The sequence below is a fragment of the Candida margitis genome, assembly GCF_024628925.1.
Source record: "Candida margitis strain CBS 14175 chromosome Unknown scaffold48, whole genome shotgun sequence".
In the NCBI taxonomy this organism is placed as follows: Eukaryota; Fungi; Ascomycota; class Pichiomycetes; order Serinales; family Debaryomycetaceae; genus Lodderomyces; species Lodderomyces margitis.
In genome coordinates this window covers 14,835-33,558 of record NW_026261861.1, presented here as the reverse complement: position 1 = coordinate 33,558, position 18,724 = coordinate 14,835, and the positions used below count along the sequence as shown (strand labels likewise).

The window sequence follows — 18,724 nt, the reverse complement described above, 5'->3', positions numbered from 1 at the left end:
AAATCTACAGATTTTGGATCGCGAAAAATTAGTTATATGACTTCCCACCCCCTCCCCCAACACCTTTCAAAAATGATATGAGCAAAATTCCCAAACGTTTCCAACAATACTTTAGACACGCCGTCAGTTTCAAGTGTAAAGTTGTACCACCGCCAAAGACACCATCAGAATTGCAATTCATCACTCAGAGTTTTCAAAATTTGGGAACCATTGATTTATTAAAATCTACTGCATTGAATCCAGAGGAGTTGACTCGAGCTGGATTTCAATTAAATATACTATTTAATCCAGTTTATGAAAAGAGCTGGTTTCTGCCGGTGTCAAGCAATGATGAGTTTGCACTAAATGCTGACTCTCCACAGCGAAACATCATGGTTCGAGACAAACTTGTCAAGAAGTTGGAAAATTTGATTGCAATTCCAAGATACCTTTACGTGGAAAATGATGAAAAGTTTCTAAGCGATCAACGCCTGATTCAGTTTGTTCATGATTTGTCGGATAGAGGTCGGAATTTCGCTGGTAAATACGATTTGTCCTTGGCCTCAATAGAAGACCCCTTTATATCAATTACCACTATGAATGAAAAAGTGAATAAATATGGATTACGAGCAGCAATTCGAAGTAACATCCAGCATTTTCATAAATTCCAGGATATAGAGATTCATACAAACCATCGGCTCATTATGCATAAACTTGAAACTAATAAATTTTAAATTTTTACTTACTTTCTACTTGATACAATCTTTTCAACCTTCTCTTCATCTTTCCTCAACACCTCATTCAAATAGTTCAATCCCATTTGTTGTTTCAATAGGATCTGCGAAATCTTTTCAATAACATCGTTGGGGTTGTTCAAGTCCTCCTTGGCCCTTCCCTTGGAAGCTCCGCCACTCTCAAATGATTCATTTAGGACATGTATCGACTTGTCGAATTGAGTGTTCATTTCTTCTGCTCTTTCCTTAAGTATAGCCAATTTGGCAGATATATCACCGACTTTGCCAATTGGACTGTTTGGATCATTCAACTTATTGGTTAAGATATCAAACTGTTTTGCTATTTCCTCCTCTTCCGGTAACAAAGGGTAGCCTTTCAACTTGAGCATGGCCAATATAGTGGCCAAGCGTAATAATCTTCGAGATAGCTGGGTATGTCTTGCTTTTGCTTTGAGGATCCTCGTGGTATTTTCTAAGTCGTGCTTTGCTGATAAAGTATTTAGTCTTTCATTAATCTGGTTTAGCACAATTTTTTCCCTTGCCGCATAATCCAACTGCGTCTCAATCCTCTGAGCAACCTCATCGTACGATGTGATCTTTATCGGGAAGTAATTTGGTCCTGGTCTTTCAGTCATTGCTTTATCCCAGTCTTCGGGCGTTTCATTAGCTGGTCGTGGTTGGGACATCAACACATTCATCTCTTGGTCACTGAATTTATTGTAGAAATGCGTCTTCAATGCACATTTTGACGAATTTGGATCCCATTGTTCATATACTTTGGCCAACTGGTCGTTAACTGCTGGGGTATATGCTGCAGGATTGGTAGCCTGCGGTTGATTTGTATTTTGACCAAACCCGCCAAGCGTAGTAACATTGTTAACAGCAGGTTGTGATTGCTGAGGCTGGCTCCAGCTAAAAGAAGGCTGTTGGCTATTAGTCGTGTTGGAAAAGAGGTTTGATTGTTGTTGTTGTTGTTGTGGTGGTGGTGGTGGTGGTTGCCCTCCAAACAATCCGCCACTGGCAGTTGGTTTGCTTCCGAATAGTCCTCCTCCCATCTGTGTGTTGTTGTTGCTGGATCCAAAAAGGCCTCCGCCGGATGGTGCACTAGGCTTGTTGCCAAAAAGACCACCTGATGCCGTCGATTGTTGGTTACCTCCAAATAAGCCACCAGTGTTGGTACCACTCAGTTGTTGATTACCTCCAAACAACCCTCCTCCAGTCCCAGTATTTTGTTGCTTGTTGCCAAACAATCCACCCGAAGTGCCTGTGTTGCTTTGCTGGTTATTACCAAATAACCCTCCTCCTGATGGTACCGTATTCAGTTGATTCCCACCGAATAGACCTCCAGCACTTGTTCCCTGCTGCTGGTTACTGCCAAACAAACCACCGCCAGTTGTCAGAGTTCCAGCCGGCTTTCCAAACATCGATCCAGCACCAGATCCACTATTGCTGGCTCCAAATCCACCAGTGTTTGTAGAGTTTGTCGTTTGACTGGCGCCAAATAAGCCTCCACTGACTGGTTTCTGTTGATTAGATCCAAACAATCCCCCTGATGGTGCATTGGTACTATTATTTTGCGATTGGCCGAATAAGCCGCCTCCTGTTGAATTTGCTTGGCCAGCGGTGTTTGATTGACCAAATCCCAACCCTGTGTTGGTTGGTGCAGCTGGCTTGTTTCCAAATAATCCGCCTCCCGAGGCATTATTACTTGTGTTTGACGTGCCGAATAAGCCTCCTCCGGTATTGCTGCTAGCACCAAACATAGATGCGTGAATTGTGTCTGATGTTGTGAGATGGTTTTTGTTGAATTGAGAGAGATTTCTGTTTATTTTTTTTTCTTCTTGAAAAAAGATGAGATTTGAATCAGCGGTGCAATGTAGATCAGAGTGTGACTATGTGTGCGCCAGATAAATAGAGAAATGAATTAAGAGAAAAAACTGTAGAATAGTGTACTCAATTGACTTGGGCCAGATCGGTGGGCGAATTTTGCCCATCCCAGACTTAGAGGGGGGTGTCCCCAAGATCAATGCCAAATGGAGCTACAGTGTCAACCACAATTGGCTCAGTGTCTCCTTGAGAAGCTCTCTAACCACAGGATTGATTGAACACTACAAGAATAAATACACCATTATATTTTGGATACTTTTTGCAAATATATATATTACCTCGCCTAACTACTACTAGGAGCGGCAGCTGGGGCGGCAGCTGAAGCATCACCGCCACCAGCAACTTCATTCTTTTGCAAAAACTCCTTAGTTTGTCTGACATCCTTCGAATCAGCTCCATAAATTGGACGCTTTTTATCATGGACTTGTTCGTCAACACCGGGGATCTTCTTGACCAATTTCAAATTATCAAAAACACATTTACTCAACACCCCTTCACTAGCACGACAACGACTAAAATATTGATTATTCTGCTCCAAACATTCATAATGTAATTTGAACTCATCAAAACAATATTTATTTAAATCTTTCAATACCGATATAGCACATCTAGTCACACGTCTTCCTTCTTTTAAACAGTCTATAGTTCCTCCGTTGTGTTCGTCTTTGCACAACATAAAATCTTCGTTATATGGCTTACATCTGTCTCCGATGTAGTATGATGCTGATAATAACGGTGCTGAAGTTGCACCTACTTCATCGACTTCTGGTATGGTGTTTGGCAATGGAGTTTCTTCTTTGTTTTCCCATTTATGTCTGCCTATGAAAAATTCGCCCAACATTGTTGTAGATGTATCGAGAATGAGTTTGTTTGTGGGTGTGGATGGGTGGGTTGTATAGATTCTGTTTCCACTGGCTGAGGTTTTGGGTTTTTCACTAAAATTTTATTTCAAATTCGCAAAATTTGGTTGGTTAGTGCGAGTGAGAAGAAAAAAAAATGAGAAAGAGAGAGTGTGTGTAGGGAGAGAGTGTGTAGGGAGAGTATGTAATATACAACGGTTTGTACATTTCACCTTTTCAGGTCGTTTATCTTGTAGATGCGGAGACAAGGATTCCATAACAGGGCTGTTTATCCTGGTGCTGTGATATCAACTTTCAAAATGCTGCAAAGCACCAGTGTTATGTTTTCAAGTACGGGCGAACTTTTCAAGCGTTTCGTCTAGACGAGATGAGACGCAAGCAACATCCTCAAACCTCTTATCTCCTGTGTGATGTTTTGCATTAAATGAAGTGAGAAAACCGACATGTTATCATGCACCTCTTTCCTCTGAAGTCAATAAAGCGCAGTGCACAAAACATAAACCTACAGACTTTAAAGCATATTTTGAATATTGAGAATTTGCGTCACCAAATTAGGTTCAGTAATCCTTTTCAGCTTGACGTCACCCAATAACAGCCGCATATACCCTTTAAATTCCATAATCACTGACGTTACTTTCCCATTCAAGTATTGCTGTTGCAATTTACTTTGAGGAAGTTCATCATCAATCAAGTTTTGCAAATGTTTATCCACACTTATTATGGAAAGATACGTTGCTGTAATTTTCTGCAAGCTGGCCAAGTTTAACTCTTCTTTGGTCAATCTGTCAAACATTTCAATTTGATCATGTAGTAGGAGTTGTAACTTGGCTATGCTTTTTAATTCAATCAAATGCTGCCTTATGCTTAAAGTCGTGGCGAGTTCCGTATCCATCTGATTAAATTTATCGTCATATTGATGTAATTGGATTTTAAACTGTTTTAAATCTTCCGATATCGAATTAATCAACTCGTCACCGCCATTTATCGATTTACCCAATTCGATAAAATCTGTATAGTCGTGGTTGACAATATCTAGCAAGCTTTGATTTAAGCTTGATGAAAGTTGCCTCAACTCCTTGATTAACACATCAAGTGATGTAAATCGGTGGTTCTTGTAGAGGAATTGATCAATGGATTGGGAATCGTTTTTAAAATTCTTGAAATCAGTGGTGACTATGGACACAGGGAACGGGAAGTCCTCTTCTTCTGAGGGTTTGTCAATTATTGAGGTACCTAGACTCTGTGACATGGTTGTAAGAACGTCTAAGGATAACGATGCAGCTGATATCTGAGAGCTCGTTTTTCTTCCTTTTTTTAACTGTTGACGCGAAACGGAGGGAAAAAAAGCTAAACAGGTAGCTCCTTCGGTTGAATTGTAACTACGTTGCTTGAATTATTGTCACTAATATCACAAGCGACCATTTTTGAGTGTTGTATGATATTTCATTCTATTGTAAATAATTTGGAAAGTTCTGTTTGCAATATGAGCTACATTGGAAATGTGAGTGTATCTTATGGAGCTATGCAGGCTGGTAAATGGTTGTTTGCCATTTTTGCTTTGTTTCGCAGTAAAAAGATAACAACAGTTTGTTTTATTGTTACTGCTGAAGTCAAGTACGTAGCACCACTGCTGAACCATAGAATGGATAAACCACATGAAAAGAAATTAAACATTTCTGTATTTACCTAAACACAATTTATTTATTTTATTGCAACTATTATCTAACTGTCTGATAGCTTATCGATGCCAAATAGGGACAATGTCTCCATTCTAAGACATGATACACAGAGGCAACAACATAGATAGTACCCTGTTTTTCATGTGTTGAAGCAATCAAAGCTACACATTGTTAGTCAATTAAGTACAGCTGTAAACCGCCCATTGTCATGAAACAAAGGTGTATTTTCAATCTGATCATGATGCCTTAGTCTCTGAAAAAACAGTAATTCCTTTTTGCCGCTCCCTGTACTTATCTCTTGAAAATCTCTCAGCCAATTGGTACTTCGGCTGACTCCGAAGAGGGTCCCCAGCAGAACCCGTCAGAATCTTTTGCAACTGATTTACGTCTTTGCTTTTTCTTCTACACAGAACCAAATAACAATAATGATAGCAAAACAATGTTACAGTTGAAAAATTTTGCTCACGAGCTTTGCACGTGTTATATGCAAAGCCTGCAAAAATTAAAAAGAGCAGTGTTATTGTTTGTTACAACAATTTGTGGCATTTGTCTGTTATAATTGTTTCCCCCGATCAATACGTCAAATTACAAAGTTTATAATTATTGAAAATAGGAGATAGGGATTAAGCCAATACCAATAAAAATTAAAATATTATATTCCTACGTAAATTGCAATGTTTCTCAAAAACTAGTGCCAATTAAACCACAGATTGCGCCATCTTTTACACCGTATTTTCTAGAAGCAGGAACAGAAACAGAGAGAAGACGAAGGTCTCAAGCACAACGGATGCACTACACTCTAAAAGAGAACAGAAAGACTCATTTGTGCGTGTGTGTTATTGTTAGAATGAATGAAAAGGGTTTTGGTGCTTGTTTTTTTTGTTGACGCTATTATTGTAACCACAAAGGGTTACAAGAAAAATAAATCGCAAAGCTGTTTGTTGGTTGATGGGAACTAGGTTGACGACGATGAGACGAGACGACACGAGCAGTCTGAAAAGTAAGTGAGGAGACAGAGAGACGAGAGAGTGGGAGGAATATAAATGTAGATTCTTTTTTTAGATTTTTCCATCTCTTGTTTTGGGGTTGAGATTGACGGGTAAAATCAAAAACAGCGGATAAAATGAAGTGCAAAAAAAGGGGGGACAGAAAGAAAGAGAGAGAGAGAGAGAGAGAGAGAGAGTGTGTGTGTGTGTGGTTATGATAAAAAATGCCGTCCAGCGGAATATGTATTGTTACTTAAATTTTAACCCATACTACATATGATTTGTCTCTGAATGTTATTGTTTGGCTTTTCTTTATTTTTTACAAACTCCTTCTTTCCTCGAGGGTGCACTTTCTCAAAAAGGTAAAGGGAATGCTGGGGTGAAAGGGATGTAAACAATGAGGAAGAAGACACTAGTTCAATTGTGAAATAAAGACTCGGAAGCATTGGTGGTGGAGGAGCTATATATCAGCAATATTTATTTTGGACCTTTCATTTAGCTTCAAAAGCAGGCAGTGTGAGTTCTTCATCCGTAAAGCATGCATGCATTTTTACTCGCTTCTATTCCTTTGTAGTAGGAGGGAGGTTGTGGAGGTATCTTTTTTTGAAAAGAATAGTATTCCAAATATAAGAGAAGCGCAAGTGCGCAAATAATTCATATTCGCCAATCGTTTATTGTTCTTCTCTTGCCAAAAGAGGTGCCGAATCAAGCTATCTGACTTATTATACCGCGGGTAAGCATCTTTTTGGGTTTTGAGTACCGATGTGCTGGGGTCACTCGTGATTGCATATTCTTTGGCCGTAATATCTTTCATTTATTCTTCTTGCCAGAGTTTCACAACCAGTTGCAATTTTTTTTGCAACCGAAGCAGACAATAATGAGGTTTGGCCGCATCGGCAATCACCACCAAGAACCGTTATCCTGCTTATCAGAATTGTTGGTGGACCTTTACGGTTTTATTGTCTCGAGGTTATTCAACAATGAAGGAAAACAAAGGAATTAGAATAATATAGCTATTAATTGAACGAGCGAAACAAGCTTTGTAGGTTATGAGATTAACTATGCAAACACAAGGCCTGTTGTTTGATTTTTAGAGCAAAACAATGAAGAAACTAAAGCCGAATTAATTATCAGATGATAGAGGCTTAACGACAATGAAACAGGAAGAATCTTAATTGGATAATTTGATTAAACTCAGCAAAGAAAAAGCCAAGAGTCATCAAGAGTGCATATATGGCGTGAAAGATTTAGTTTTAAAAATACTCCGACAAACGGGCACTAAAATGCACGACAGATAACATCATCTACAATGACTTTCTAAAGAGAGATATACGTACGTATGAAAAGACTGTCAAATAAAGTTTGCCCATAGATTGCAAAACAAGAATAAGACGTAAAGATAAACCTGTTTTTTAATAACGGAAAGTAAGTGACAATAAGAAATACAATAAATGCCGAGGTTAAAATAACATAATAAAAGAGCTAAAAGTTGATTATGCTAAGTGAACAAAAAGAAAAGATAACAAAAGTACAACAATCACAACAACATTCACAACAGTATATCTAAAAAACTCTAGATAAAGCTAAAAGTGGGGAGGAACAACAACGGACAGGGTTAATACAACCGTCAATGGGCCATAATACAATACAATACAATACAATACAACACAACACAACACAATACTAAGTGGTATGGTTATGGTTAGAAAAGGGAGATAAAACTTGTTTCTTTTGGAAGATTGGGTTATACCCTTCTTTATACTCTCATAACCAATTGACAGAACTTGTTAAAAATTTACAAACTAACAAAACAAAAAGCACATGACAATAAAACAACAATACAACAAAGAAACAAAGAAAGTTAAAATAAGAGCAACAGGTACATGTATTACTAATTGTTCTATTGTTCTATTTCTTTTCATTTTTTATTTTTTGTATTTTATTTTTTGTATTTTATTTTTTGTATTTTAACTTTTAACTTTCAATTATTAAATTTTATGTTTTGCAATTGCGCAAGTCATTTCGTATGACATCATTGATATAACTTTACTTTCTTTTTTTTTCATATGCAAAACGTCTTATATATAACATAGAAGAAGCTAGTAATTTTTTATTTACTCTAACCTCCTCTAACCTATAAACCGTATCACCTATATATGTGTGTATGTATCTCCTTCTTTCTTTCTAGGCCCAACCTAGTATCTGATTTGATAATGTCTTACATTGTTCAAGACAATATATTATATCCTGTCACATCTTCCTTCTTTTTCAAAACTAACAAGTAATACTTTCTTTGAATCTATTTGTTTGAAATGTTTTAGTTTTTATTGGGTTTGTGTTTTGGTGTGTCTATTGTTCAAAAAATTTAAATTTTAAATTTTAAATTTTAAAAACAAAAGAGAGAGACGGATTATTTGGGTGCTAGAGTTGTACAGTTTACCATAGCCCATTTTTTCTATTTATATCTATCTATCTATCTATCTATCTCTTTTAATAGCTTCTTTAGTTCATTACACGCTCTCCTTGTAGTTTAGATGATGCATACCTGTTTTAGTGTCTTGTACTCTCACAATAAAAAAGAAAAGTTGTGTATTATTTTTGTTTTTGATCTACAATTGTGAATTTTGTTTAGAAATACCCCCCCCATCGCCCATCGCCCATCACTCATCTTCCATATGCCGTTGTCGGCACTACTGAAGTTTCTTTGTCAGTTATTGTTCATCGGATATTCCCCCTCACAATGGCTATGAGCTATAACAATAATCCGTTTGTCTATTGTCGTTATTTTCCTCTTTCTACTTCAAGCTCTGGTGCTCTTCACATACGTATCCCCTGGAATATTGAACGGCATTGTTTTATTTTTTATTATAAGAAATAAAATAAACCCGCGCCATACAACAATAAAACAAAACAATACAAAATGCCAAACAGCAATAATTAAATTATTATGTAATAGTTTAAAAGTAATATAAGTTAGTACACAGTATCAAAACCACAAAAGAAGATAATTCTGCTCTAATAATTTTCCGTTTCAACACTTCATATTAGCATTTTTCCATACTCTGTACGTTCTTGACGCCTATTCATTAAATAATGATGCCATTAATACCCAGCACCTCTCATCTTATCTCATCTTACGTTTCTTTTACAAAGTAAAACAACAACAACAGCAACAGTCCTTTTTTTAGTTGTCGTGAAAATGTTGTAATAAATCATAAAATAAAATGAAATAAATGTTTATCTCCACTGCAAAGAGACACAAAAAAGAAACTTAAAGCTGTGGATTTCAAGCTCCCTTCTTTTCTTATTTTCAGTTACCCGAACTATATGCAGTATAGCTGGATTGTATTTATGTTGGTCTTTCTGTCTCATCAAGTATTTAATCAACTGTGCAGAGGTATATTATCCGCGATATTCATTGAGTTCTGCATATAGCAACGTAAATGTATCGCGTCTTAAATGTTATTAGTTTGTGCTACTATAAATTCCCGAAAGAGGTTTTAAATAACCGCAATACATATCTATCATCAATTTGTTCGTGCATATCTGCTCAAAAAAGGGTAGTGTAAAAGGGTAATCTTTTCTAAATGCACTATGTATTACCACATACTTCACAAAACCGGGACTTTCTCTCAAAATTAAAAAAATAAAAATTAATTTATTATACACAAAATGATTTGATTTAAAGAAAAAAGAAAAAAACACAAGCACATGGCGCATTCTACAAACAATACACACCATACATAATCAAATCAAATCAAATCAATAGACACCGGGGGGGTTAGGTTTTTGTATTTGTTTTTGAATTCCCGTCTTTATCGTCTGTTTTTTTTTTGTTTTTTATCCGACATAAACACATACTTTACTACTCTTGATTCTGAATATAAATCAATCAATATCTCTCTCTCTCTATCCATTTTTATTTATTTTCATTCTCCTTTGTTGTTCCGTTTTCTTTTCTTTTTGCTTTGATCGATTTCTTTCTAAGGTCTAACTACCCAACGTTACTTTCCAACACAAGCAAAAGGTTCAAGAATACTTCTCACTTACTCACGCAAGAAGCCTGTTTTGTCCATTCATTCACTTTAATCAACCAAATAACCATTTATAACTTCTGGTTTTTATTTTTTGCAACACACAACAAACAACAAACAGCAAACCACAACCCTACAGCTACAAAAATCTTTTAATGTCTACAGCAATTTATTACAATCACAATATGCACGGTGATGATTTACAATCAGTTTCAGCAAGACACAATAACACGTTACCTTCGCTAGCTCAAATCATGCCAACACACGCACAACAACAACTGCAGCAACAACTTCAAGACGGTAGTGCAAATGCAGCATCAGCTGCTGCTGGTGCATCTCCTGTTGTTAATGGTTTCTACCCACAACAACAATCATACGTACAGGACGCATATTCACAAGCTTCTACTTCACACACCACACCATCTGCATCATATGCCGACCATGTATCGACAAAAAAGTCTAAAAATACTGGTAACTCGGCTCGTTCGTCAGTATCTTCATCTTCAGCTAACAATGTTAATGGTGGTGGTGCTCAATGTATATGTAAAAACAAAAGCAACAAGATCCCTCGTCCAAGAAATGCGTTTATATTGTTTAGACAAAAATACCATCAAGCTATATTGGACGAAGGCACTGTTATACGTTCCAACCCTGAAGTGTCTCGTGAATTAGGTAGAAGATGGAGAGCTTTACCACCAGCTGAAAAGGAACACTGGACAAAATTAGCTGAAGAAGAGAAAAAGAACCATGCTTTGAAATACCCCAATTACAAGTATGAACCCAAAAGAAATGGTAAAAATAAGAATTGTTTGGTCTGCAAAGATAAACCAACAACTAAACAAATTCAACAACAACAACAACAGCAACAAGCCCAAGCCAACCAAGCTAATCAAGCCGCTGCTGCTATCCAAGCTCAGCGTCACCATTCCGAAGCTGCTCTCGCTGCTGCTGCCGCTCAACAACAAATGTTGCAACACCAACAACAACAACAGCAACAGCAACAACAGGTTCAACAGCAACAGGTGCAAGCACAACAACATGACCAATACCAAAACTACTTTAAACAACAACAACAACAATTGAACAATTTACAAGGATACCCAGGCTACATTATTTCCAATAACCCATATTTACAAAACTCAGCAACCTCTTTGGCCTCTTCGTCAACGGGTAATTTACCACTTCCAGGAAACACCACTACTAATTCACAGTACTCGCAAATCCCCAGCACTGCAGCCTCATCAATGGGATTCTACGATCAAGACAAATTGTCACCCTTATCAGCCACCTATACCAACAACCCCAACAACACCCAAGTTGCTGGTGCTGCTGGAGCTGGCGCAGGTGCCACTACTGTTATTGGAGCTAACGGTAACGTTGAAGTAATTCAACCTTCAAATGCAGCTGCTGCCGGAGGTATCCACTACTCGATGCTTCCTCAACAAGGACAACCTCAGTTACACCATCCTGGTGTTGTTGCGGCAGCAGCAGGTGCTAACCCAGCTATTGGTGCCACCGGTGAGTACCAGTTACAAGGTGGACATCCACAACCACCTCAAGGATACGGGTTGGATGGATTTCATCAATAGGGGCAAAAAAACAAGAAGTAGTTGAGGTTAGGTGATGTGAGGTGATAAAGTAAAAAAAATTAGATTATAGAAAGATAAGAAGAGGAGAGAGAAAGAGAAAGAGATAGTTTGGAGCTGAGTTGAAGTTGCTGTGTTTTACTTTCTGGCTTTTGATAAAGTTTGTTATTTTGTTAATTTGTTATTTGTATTTTTTGGATTGCATTTTTTATATTTTAATGATCCCCCAGTTAATAAATGGTTGTGGTTGTTTTAGATATATATATATTGTATTTTAGAAAGTATCAGTTATGTATTACTGTTTTTAAGTTTTTTTTTTTCAGTTTAATCTTCATAAATTTTTTGAGATGTAACCAATCCCTCTGGATTCATGAATAAAAGAGATGTGTTGAATCCATCGCTGTCTCTCTCGTGTTATAACGATGGGGTGTCTCAATGGGGTTTCCATTTAGGAGCCTATGGGCCCTTTGACTCATTAGATGAATTGTACGGCTGGTTTATTTTGAGTTGTTACACATTTGCAACCGTTGTGCAATTTGTTTATTGTATATTATTATTGTCTCTCGCTTTTGCCCAATTATGAAATTTTTTCTTGTCTCTTGTCCAATTTTGGTCTATTCATTATTCTATTGTTTTCAGATTTTATCTATTGTCATTGGTAGTGGTCTAAAGTAAGGGGGCACGATGAAACTGTACAGTAAGAGGTACGGTAGAAATAGTGTGACAGGGATAACGAAGGCAAGAGCTAATTTGACAATAATAAACGCAAGGGACTTAAAGGATTGAGAAACAGAGTCGTCGTTTCAGAAATTTAATATACAATCGAATGCGAGAATGTAAGAATGAAATAAAAGGAGAAAAACACTGCCACAATGGTCTTTTCATGTATGTGATTCGAGAAGAAGTATGAAAGGTCTCTCTCTTTCTCCCTCTCTGCCAGTGTCGGATGGTATTACTCATGTTATCCGTACGGTCATTAAGGCTGTGCTTTCTGGATTTTGTTACTGGTACGACACACAGAACACATAACACACAAAAGCGTAGAGAGAAGAGAAAACTTTGACTCTGAATGGATTGGTAAACTGTTTTGAATGCTGTTTTGCTTATTGTACAAAAAAACCGGTTTTTATTTGTCCTAGTTACCCCTTGGTAGCATTTAATTCGTCGTCTGATGGTATTTTCAAGACAGGAACTCCGTAAAGTAAAGTATAAATCTTAGTCCACCCTCTCTCTCTTTCTGTCTCTCTATTGTTTAAAGTAAAATAAGAAAGAAAAAAATGTCCCTGAAAATTGATGTAATTATGTGAGCAAGTACACGACTTTATATTTTTTTTATTTATTTATTTATGTGTATTTTCTTTTTTCTTTTTTAATTATATTTTATTTTTATTTTTAGTTCTATTTTGGTAATTTTTGGGTTTGTGGTGTTGGAATATTCTACTACCACTAAAAGATACGGATTACACAGAATTATCCATTCAATTCCGTGTTACACCGAAGTAGGTTTGTAGTTTTGCCCCTCATAAACTTCATTCTATTGGCTGGAAGAAAGCTCACAAGAGAGAAGGGGTTTGGGTTCGTGGTGGATACAGTTGCTATCTTCTTCTATTAAGGTGCATATGTATTATTGTGTTGCCTTCATTCTTCACCAGATGACGTTTGGGGCGTCCTCAAAAGTGCTACATTTTTTTTGTATTCATGGCTAGCGCTCTGTAAGCGCATGGTCTAAAGCTGAGATGGCACTAAGCGAATTGAAAGATTATGCACTTATGATACATCATCACGTGTGATTAGATATTAGATTAAAATGAGAATTGTCTAAAGTTTAGACAAGCCGACTTTGCTTTGCATGTTGTTCAAAGTTATATTACCTGCTTCTTGCTGGTGAGAGGAAGGAGAAGGGAGACCACAACAAGAAGAGGTGAAAGAATCGAAGACAAAACGGTTAATAGAGGCAGTGAGATACAGGTAAAGTGAAGGAAAAGGAATAAAGACAACAAAGTGAGCGCAAAAACTTTGGTCTAAACAAAAGACAATAAGCTAAAAAGGTTAGGAGGAAGAAGGAAAAAAGGGTAAATTGTTCTCCTTTTTATTTTGTTGTTTAACACAACTTTGTTGATGCTTCTATTGTAAATCTATTATAATTGTTGGTGTTGCTATTTCTTTAGAGAATGAAAATTTGGCTAAATAAAAGAAAGAAGAGGAATTATAATCTATTGTTGAAATCAAAATGCCTTTTTCCATTTTCTTCTTTGTTTTCTTATTTGCTTATTCTGCAATTGTATATTTGTACTACTTGTGAGGTCTAATACTCGGAAGAACTTCATTGAGTATAAACAATAGAAACTATTATTTTATCTTTTATTTTTTATTTTTTATCTTTAGACACATTACATTCTTTTTTTTTTTTTTGATTTTTTATTTTTTTTTGGTAGTTTTGTAACTAGTTCCAAAGTTGAGTAGAGTTACACTACCCTACACAAAACAAAAACTGGCTGTTTTTAATTTTGTAACTTTGTAAAAACATTATGCAGCGGAATTAAGAAGATAAAGTCCGCTTGTCCATGGTGGGGTGTAAAATCAAACATACGCATACCACACAAAAAATGGCTGATAGAGCATAACCGGTTAAGGAAGGATTTGAAATAGTCTTCGTTAGTCTTGAACTATGTCTAAACGATATACTTTCCCAACTGACGGACAAGGTCATATTGACAGTTTTTGAAAGGAGAAGTTGAGACAAATCTTGCGTCGTGTCTATGACTATGAATCTCTAGTGGCAACATATACCTAGAAATGTAGACTAAACAACTCCAGTCTAGCCTAGATTAAACTCAGTTTATGGATGGACAAAGGCAGTCTTAAATTAGCAAAACTAAGTTGCCAAGGGTCTGACTAAATAAAGATTGGCGTAGTATTCCTTCTCCGTTATGTAAACTATTACACGTAAACAAGACGTTGATAAATCCACAGCAAAAGTGCGTTTAAGTCTCTGCACATACGAATATAGTGTGGATTGGCCTCTCGGCTCGGAAGCACAGATCCCAGATGCAGCCACATAATACACACTCGCTTAATTGAAAACTTTATATTGACATTTCTAGACCTTTTACGAGTTCATGAGTCAGGTGGAATGGGTTCACACTTGCGCTTTTCTTTTGCTTTTTCTGGAGCTTTTCATTCGCTTTTATTTCCCATTTTAGGCAACAACGAAGGGAGCCACAGTTTTTTGCAACCAAAAAGAAATTTGTTGATAAAGTTAAGTTATTACCTCATGGTTTTCCGACCACAAAAACTACTTCTTCCATCCACAACGGTTAGATCTAATTGACTTGAAATTGCATAAAACAATTACGATTCTGATCTCTGGCTCTAATATGGTAGTAGAGGGTGAGGGTTGGTTAAAACTAGCGTGCGATCAACCATCGTCATCGTGGCTTAATTATAGTGCGTAATTTTATACCAGCGCCACATCTTGAACATTAGTAGAACGATACATAACTGCCACAGATACAATATGAACCCTTGCCGAACGTCGTAATATATAACTACCGGTACCTAACACTCTGAGGATTGTTTGCTTTACTCTTTCATTAACTTACCACAACTGTATTTGCAATGACATCTGAATCAACTGTGAACCTATTAAACCAAGCATCAGGATATGGCGTTCTAGTTGGCGTTGGTGGTGGCTTTGCCCTCGGTATGGTCCTCGTGACAAACCTTTTACGCAAATACTTGAAAGAAGACAATAATAGTACTGAAACATTTGCCGTTGCAAACAGATCTGTGGGCCCATTGCTTAGTGCCTCAGCAGTTTATTCCAGCTGGAGTTGGGCCGATGAATTACTTTGGACGACAACAATGGTGTACAATTATGGTGTTCAAAGCAGTTATTTCTACATGTCAGGGTTAGTTATTCAAATCACCGTTATGTCAATGGTGGGTATCCATGCCAAAAAGAAAATCCCCAAGGCACATACATCGCTCGAGATTGTTGAGTTGCGGTATGGCAAAGCAGCTCATATTTTGTACATGTTTCTTTGTCTAGTGACCAATTTAGTGTCGTGCTCAAGTATGATTTTGGCTGCTGGTGGAGCCATTTCCATCATTGCTGGTAATTTACACATTGTTGCGGCAACGATTTTGACAATTTTCTCCGTCTTGTGTTACTCAATCTATGGAGGATTGAAGGCTACGTTTTTAACTGACTTTGTCCATAGTTTGATCTTGTTGATTGTATTGTGTTATTTCAACACTGCCGTATTGACAAAAGTCGGCGGGTTAGATGAATTGTATGACAAGTTAGCCGCTTATGGAGGCACGAGAGACATTCCGGGCAATTATGCAAATAGTGTTATTACTGGGAAATCCCAGGGGGCTATTCTTTTCGGATTGATTTTAACGTGTGGTAATTTCGGATTAACGGTGATGGATAGTTCATTTTGGCAAAAGACATTTTCAGCGACACCACGAGCAACAGTGCCAGCATACTTAACAGCGGCGCTGGCCATCGTGTCCAATGTTTGGCCGTTGGGGGCCATCATTGGTGGAGCGGCAATTGCATTGGAATCTTCTCCTCAATTCCCTACTTATCCTCGTAAAATGACTCAATTTGAAATTGATTCCGGTTATGCATTACCCTACACTTTGATGGCAACTTTGGGGAAAAGTGCTGTTGGTGGATTGTTATTGATTCTTTATCTTGCCGTGACTTCAACCATTTCGGCTCAGATGATTTCGGTATCGTCAATTACCACATTTGACATCTACAAGAAATATATCAATACCAAAGCCCACAACAAGTCATTGATCTTTGTTTCGCATGTGGCTTGTATTATTTTCACATTTGGTGCCGCGGGATTTTCACTCATGTTGCATTATGTAGGGGTTAATATGACATGGTTTGGATATTTCACTCCCTTGATTATATGTCCTGGAGTAATTCCATTAATCTTGTCAATTGTGTGGGACCATCAAAGCTGGTATGCGGCTATTATATCCCCCATCGTGGGAATCGTGTTTGGGTTTACCGTGTGGACAACAACAGCGTATAAGTTGACAGGCCAAGTCAATATTACCACCTTGGGTGGTCAGCTACCAGCATTATATGGCGCCTTAACGGCATTGTTCTTGCCGGGGATTACAAGCATATTCATATCCTTGGTTTATCCGCAGAAGTTTGATTGGCAAGTGTTACAAGAAGCCCATATTTTAGTTGATGAAGATGTGTCGAGTGGGGATTCGGTAAATGACTCAACCGATGAGACCCAAAATGAAGAGAAAAGTGAGGAACATGATCGTGGAAAGGTGGATGTTGAAGTCAATGTGGATTCCGATCAGTCTTCTTCTAATAATTTGGAATCGCAACCACAACCTCAACAAAACCCCCTCTCGCAACAATTATCACCCAAGGAATTAGACTTTTGGATCAAGATTTCAACCGGTGCTGTCATTTTCGTCTTGTTAATTATGTGGGTATTATGGCCGTTACCTTTATATCGCGATTGGATATTCACTAGAGATTATTTCAAAGGATACGTCACTGTTGGTCTAATATGGTTGTACACTACATTACTTGTTATTGGAATTGGTCCGTTAATTGCTGGAAGAAACACAATTGCATTTATTGTCAAGAGTGTTTATCGAGATTATATAAAGAGACGGTGAGGTAGATATTTTAATAGAGTTTGCATTTATACTTCTTTCCGGTAATGGGTAGCTTCCGTAGTTAGAAAGCACTTTGGGGGAGGGGGAACTTTAGTTGTATAACTTTTTAATTCCTAAATAACTTAACATAAAACATAACTATAAATAACCTTCAACACGCCCTCTTTAAATATCCTCATCCATTCCATCCAAAGTAATAGCTTCACCCGGCTTGAAAGGAGGCAAACCTAAATAAGGACATCCATCACATCTAAAGGCATCACCCAAAGCACATGATCCACAACCACCAGTTTTACCCTTGACAGTAAAGTCAATTTCGGTCAAGTCTTCTTCTTTAAACTTGATTTTTTCTCCTTGTTTTTGCTTCAATCTAGCTTCAATCTTCTCGGCTTCTAGACTGGCTGATTGCGCCATTTTACCCAATATTGAATTCTGAAGCGTTTGTTGTTTGTCATCTTCCAATTCTTCCAACTCCTTCAACCCACAAGTGCAATCTTTACAAGCTTTTCTTCTTCTTTTTCCATTGGGCAATTCGCATTTCTTGGGTATTATTAGGTTATCAGTTTTCAATCCCTGTATTAGTTCATCTTCGTTAATGTATTCTTCTGCGTCGCTCTTGCCATCGGCACCGTCTCCGTCTTCATCATCATCCGATTCACTGAAATAGGTTAACTTCGTCTCAACCAATTTCCTCTTCATGCCTCCATTCTCATTCTCCTCATCGGTATTAGACGCAGATGTATCGGTTAATCCTGGTGTTGTTGAATTTTGATCAGTCAATTTCTTAAACATGGGTAATTTCTTTGTCGTCGCACCCAGATTCAAGTGGGTGTAGTTGTTGGCACCTCCATTCAGTTTTTTCTTCAATGATACAGTTTCAGTAATTGGTTTCGGTTTAGTCCATGATCCATCTTCTTCAACAACGAAACCTTGCATCAACACATCCAAGTTCTGGTCCTTGGGTAAATCTCCCCTGACAACTCCGCCTTCGACAACCATTAAATCAAAAAGTAGCTTGATCAACAGCAATGGCATCTCACGGTACTCATCTTCATTAGGATTGATGTATATAATCTCATTGTATGAGGCATCATCTAGTATCACATCGCCCTGAGTTACTCGATTGATGATCTGCTGATCTATGGAGTAATTCCCACTGTGTTGTTTATCAATGTCTGATTTAATCGATTCAACTGAATGTGAATCAGTAACAACAGTAGGATGCAAGAGTAAAAGTATCCTTGTCATTGTAGCAATCTCGTTGTAGCAATCTCGTTGTGGGTAATAATACGTGTTTGAGGAAAAAGAA

The 18,724-nt window shown here is 37.5% G+C and overlaps 7 protein-coding genes across 7 annotated transcripts; 3 read left to right on the top strand and 4 right to left on the bottom strand. All coding sequences in view use genetic code 12, as the record gives it.

Moving 5' to 3' along the window:
• Window positions 1–77: 77 nt before the first annotated feature.
• Window positions 78–713, top strand: CANMA_003966 (uncharacterized protein; the record flags this gene model as incomplete). The annotated part of the gene is made up of 1 exon (XM_051816192.1): window positions 78–713. One exon carries the CDS (start codon window positions 78–80, stop codon window positions 711–713), a length of 636 nt encoding a protein of 211 aa, XP_051670424.1.
• Window positions 714–721: 8 nt separating this feature from the next.
• Window positions 722–2,476, bottom strand: CANMA_003965 (FG-nucleoporin; the record flags this gene model as incomplete). Its single annotated transcript, XM_051816191.1, has 1 exon — window positions 722–2,476. The coding sequence occupies one exon, from the start codon at window positions 2,474–2,476 to the stop codon at window positions 722–724; it is 1,755 nt and encodes a 584-aa protein (XP_051670423.1).
• A 407-nt stretch (window positions 2,477–2,883) lies between these two features.
• On the bottom strand, window positions 2,884–3,441 carry CANMA_003964 (uncharacterized protein; the record flags this gene model as incomplete). Its single annotated transcript, XM_051816189.1, has 1 exon — window positions 2,884–3,441. The coding sequence occupies one exon, from the start codon at window positions 3,439–3,441 to the stop codon at window positions 2,884–2,886; it is 558 nt and encodes a 185-aa protein (XP_051670422.1).
• Window positions 3,442–3,971: 530 nt separating this feature from the next.
• On the bottom strand, window positions 3,972–4,709 carry CANMA_003963 (Golgi transport complex subunit; the record flags this gene model as incomplete). The annotated part of the gene is made up of 1 exon (XM_051816188.1): window positions 3,972–4,709. One exon carries the CDS (start codon window positions 4,707–4,709, stop codon window positions 3,972–3,974), a length of 738 nt encoding a protein of 245 aa, XP_051670421.1.
• Window positions 4,710–10,314: 5,605 nt separating this feature from the next.
• On the top strand, window positions 10,315–11,748 carry RFG1 (HMG domain-containing transcriptional repressor; the record flags this gene model as incomplete). Its single annotated transcript, XM_051816187.1, has 1 exon — window positions 10,315–11,748. The coding sequence occupies one exon, from the start codon at window positions 10,315–10,317 to the stop codon at window positions 11,746–11,748; it is 1,434 nt and encodes a 477-aa protein (XP_051670420.1).
• Window positions 11,749–15,363: 3,615 nt separating this feature from the next.
• On the top strand, window positions 15,364–17,415 carry CANMA_003961 (sodium:solute symporter family protein; the record flags this gene model as incomplete). The annotated part of the gene is made up of 1 exon (XM_051816186.1): window positions 15,364–17,415. One exon carries the CDS (start codon window positions 15,364–15,366, stop codon window positions 17,413–17,415), a length of 2,052 nt encoding a protein of 683 aa, XP_051670419.1.
• A 165-nt stretch (window positions 17,416–17,580) lies between these two features.
• Window positions 17,581–18,663, bottom strand: DRE2 (electron carrier; the record flags this gene model as incomplete). The annotated part of the gene is made up of 1 exon (XM_051816185.1): window positions 17,581–18,663. One exon carries the CDS (start codon window positions 18,661–18,663, stop codon window positions 17,581–17,583), a length of 1,083 nt encoding a protein of 360 aa, XP_051670418.1.
• Window positions 18,664–18,724: the final 61 nt, after the last annotated feature.